The 3,848-nt window shown below is 36.0% G+C and overlaps 1 protein-coding gene across 1 annotated transcript in view; it reads right to left on the bottom strand.

Annotated features, from left to right (window-relative positions):
• The window catches only part of FBXO11 (F-box protein 11), a 33,495-nt gene that overhangs the window by 13,682 nt on the left and 15,965 nt on the right, over positions 1–3,848 (bottom strand). Inside the window, exons 9-11 of the mRNA XM_011936014.1 lie at positions 3,420–3,637; positions 2,489–2,574; positions 925–1,019 (exon numbers count right to left, since the gene is read on the bottom strand). Coding sequence (XP_011791404.1) covers positions 925–1,019; positions 2,489–2,574; positions 3,420–3,637 — 399 coding nt within the window. The remainder of the gene's footprint in view (positions 1–924; positions 1,020–2,488; positions 2,575–3,419; positions 3,638–3,848) is intronic.

Here is a 3,848-nt window from a genome sequence, read left to right as displayed (position 1 = left end):
GAACTCCTGACCTCGTGATCCACCCGCCTCGGCCTCCCAAAGTGCTGGGATTTATAGGCGTGAGCCACTGTGCCCGGCCAACATTCTTTTTACGTAGCCTCTACCTGAGTTTTAAGCTTTCAAAAATTTTATACTGTTCTTTAAGTGGTTTTATACTTTTAATATCACAGTAACAGCAGTAGCAGCATTCAATTTTCTTTAGCAAAATAAATTAATTCACCCTAGGATGTGTAACTAACGACCTCTCATTTAGTAATAAACAGACAGTTACTTCAAACATATTTCTGGTGAAATCAATTCAAAATGATATGGTTTCATATTCACAAAATTTTTACTTTTAGCAGATAATTGAGGACATGTGCATCTCTAGAACCACAGATGAAAATTAAATGCTTTGCATAACATAAGGACTTTTTTGAAATTTCCTACATTTTCTTACTTGAATCACTTGCAAAAGTTTAGATACCATGAGCGAAGATGATTAATACACAGGTTTCAAAATTTTGAAAGTTAATTATATTTTAACATAAATTCAAATGAAAAAAGTGGCAGAATTTCAGAGACTCATACAGTAGTCATACTCGTAAAATTCTGGTGTAACAAATATAATAGACTGCAAATGAATTGCTGCTGAGGCTATCCCATATTGCCAATAATAAAGACTTTAATAAAAAGGTGTATCTCTTATGCCTAAATTTAGTCAGCTGCTGATTAAATTTTACATAATTCAACACAAACTATAAAATCAGAAGTCATTAAGATACTGGCAGGGAGAACAAGAATGTTATTTACTGTTTAACATTAATGACAGTCATGAATTCATACTTCAAAAGTTGAATATGGCCTACCTAAAAGCTTAAGGAGAAACCCTTTATCTCCCTGGTTTTGACGCATGAGTTTATAGAACCATATACATTAACTTACCACATAAATCCCACCATGTTGGCCATCATGAATTTTGTTATGCCGAACAATTGGACAACTGTTTGTCCTAATTTGAATTCCTGCTAATGCATTGCCTATTTAAAAATAAAAGTTACAATGTCAACATTTGTGAGCCTGGGGAATACAGTAAGAGTTTTACATTAGGTAGTGGTTAAAATTCTTATGCCAGAATTTGAGTGACCATTACAAGACAATATTAAGAGAACTAGAAGTGTAAATAGATGCAGAGAGCTGCAGGCAGTATAGCATAGTGGAGACTCTGGAGCCGAGGTGACACATTTCGAATCTCAGGAATTCTACTTCCTGTGTGATCCTGAATAAGTAATTTAACCTCTTTGTGCCTCTGTATACTGATCAGTAAGTATCTTTGTGCCTCTGTATCCTGATCAATACTTAATGGTATCTACCTCACAGTGTTGATGTGAATATTATATGAGTTAACTCAGTTTAAGATGCTCAGCAGAGTGCCTGACACTTAGTAAAGCTTTATGTAAATATTAACCAGGTTAGTGTTACCAGAAGCGAAAGCCCATGCACATATTGGTGTCAGACACACAGATACCTACTGATTTTTTGCTGATTTAATGTTCCTAAAACTTTAAAGAGGAATACACATTTTCTTTCTTCAATTAGTACAAAGTATATTAAACTACCACACAAGTAATTTATTAACTATTAAACAACAGAGTGAAACTATGAAAACTACACATACTCCTTGGGACTAAGTTCTAATTTATATTTTCATCCCTGGTATCTGGCATAGTGCCTGTGAATAAATATCACAGAATAATCTTTATTAAGAATTTAGTCTGGGCGTGGTGGCTTATACCTGTAATCCCAGCAATCTGGGAGGCTGAGGCTGAAACAGGTAGATCACTTGAGGCCAGGAGTTCGAGACCAGCCTGGTCAACATGGCAAAACCCGTCTCTATTAAAAAGGCAAAATTGAGCCAGACATGGTAGCATGCACCTGTAATCCCAGCTACTCTGGAGGCTGAGGCATGAGAATCGCTTGAACTTGGGAGGCAGAGGTTGCCGTGAGCCAAGATCGCATCGCTGCACTCCAGCCTAGGCAACAGAGTGAGATTCTGTCTCAACAACAACAACAACAACAATAAATAAATAAATGGCAGTGCATGAGACTCACACCTGCAATCCCAGAATTTTGGGAGACCAAGGCGGAAAGATCACCTGAGGCCGGGAGTTCAAGACTAGCCCAGGCAACATGGCAAGACCCGACTTCCACAAATAAATGAGTGCGGCATGGTAGCACATGCCTATAGTCCTAGCTACCAGGGAGGCTGAGGCAGGAACGTCGCTTTGAGCCCAGAAGTCTGAGGTTGCTGTGAGCCATGTTTGTGCTACTGCGCTCCAGTCTACACAAGAGAGTAAGACCTCACCTCTTTAAAAAAAAAAAAAAAAAAAAAATTAAAGAAGCTGGATCAGTGCTTCTACTTGGGTAGTTTCAAAATGTTCCGTCATTTTGCTAATATCAAGAAGACATATCAATCTATAAGTTTCATAGAACAAAACCACACACTTACCATAAATGTCATTTCCTTCAATAAGGCCTCGTCCATCACCAAAGATGTAAACTCCTCCTTGATTTCCATTAAATATAGAATTTCCCCTATAATTATGTGAAATAATAAAAAAGAAGACATCTATTCAGCCAAACTTACTTGTTTTATATAACTGTAAAGGCCCCTCATGGTCATATAACAAATTATATAACTTCTAAGGCCTCAATTTCTTAGTTATTTCTAAGGCCTAAGACTTTGGAAAAGTCAAACTACTATTTGAGAGAATGTATGTAGCATTCTTAAAAATTCCCCTCAAAACAGCTAATACATTCAAAACAATTTTTCAGCTGATCTAGAAACATTTGATGAATATTAACAAGATGGAAATCCCAAAATCTAACTTCCATAAAGCCAGTGGAAAATAAAATTTGACAAAAATAATTCATAGTGTTTGATTAAATTATAATAGCTCTGGTTCTACAATTCTGGCTTATTAAGGGAAAATGACAGCTTGCATTTTTGACTTTTTGATAATTTTAGTCTTTCTGGCCAAGAATCTTTCAGATATTTTTCCTGAGTTATTCTATTTGCTAACTATCAAGAAAAAAAAGACAATGTCCTTCAAGCTCCAAGGGGAGGTAATAGCCCTATTTATTCATCTATAACGCAGTTTGATGAATTTAAAATAAAAATCACAGCATTTGCATTTTTCATAAAAATAATATCACATATGGCTTATATCACTAAAACAAAAACAAAAACAAAAAACACCAAAAAATAAATCTGCAATAGCTTTGGCTCATTCAGATGCACAGACTTTAACTAGGAAAATCTATTTTATAGTAGTCAAATGTCTAACAAAAACTTTCAAGACTTAAAGCTCAGTATCTTGACTTTTAAGACAAACCTTGAAGTGAAAACGTAATTTTCACCCATAATTACATGTAAATACCTTATTGTTGGGTCGCTATTTGAGGTAATCCATACACCTGCAAAGTTGTTTGCATAGATTTTATTCTCTATGAATTGTCCTCTTCCTTTTTCATGGACATATATTCCTCCAGTCTGCCCATGGTGAATTTCACATCGAACCACTGTGGGGTTAGCATAGGCTTTTACTTCAAAGCCTGCTATCCTATTTCTGTGTATGTTGCAACTTTCAAAGTAACCCTGAAAAATACAGAAATTAAATCTGCAGGTAAAGGCTACTTTACAAAAAAAAGAAATGCCATTTAAAAAACATTTCAATGCATACCTAAAAATTATTAGAAACATTTAAGGCTGGGCGTGGTGACTCACGCCTGTAAACCAGCACTTTGGGAGCCCGAGGAAGGTGGATCATCTGAGGTCAGGAGGAGACCAGCCTGGCCAACATGGTGAA

The sequence above is a fragment of the Colobus angolensis genome, unplaced genomic scaffold (genome assembly GCF_000951035.1).
Source record: "Colobus angolensis palliatus isolate OR3802 unplaced genomic scaffold, Cang.pa_1.0 Scaffold15, whole genome shotgun sequence".
Taxonomy (NCBI): Eukaryota; Metazoa; Chordata; class Mammalia; order Primates; family Cercopithecidae; genus Colobus; species Colobus angolensis.
The sequence above is the reverse complement of the archived record's forward strand: the minus strand, read 5'-3'. Positions and strand labels throughout refer to the sequence as shown.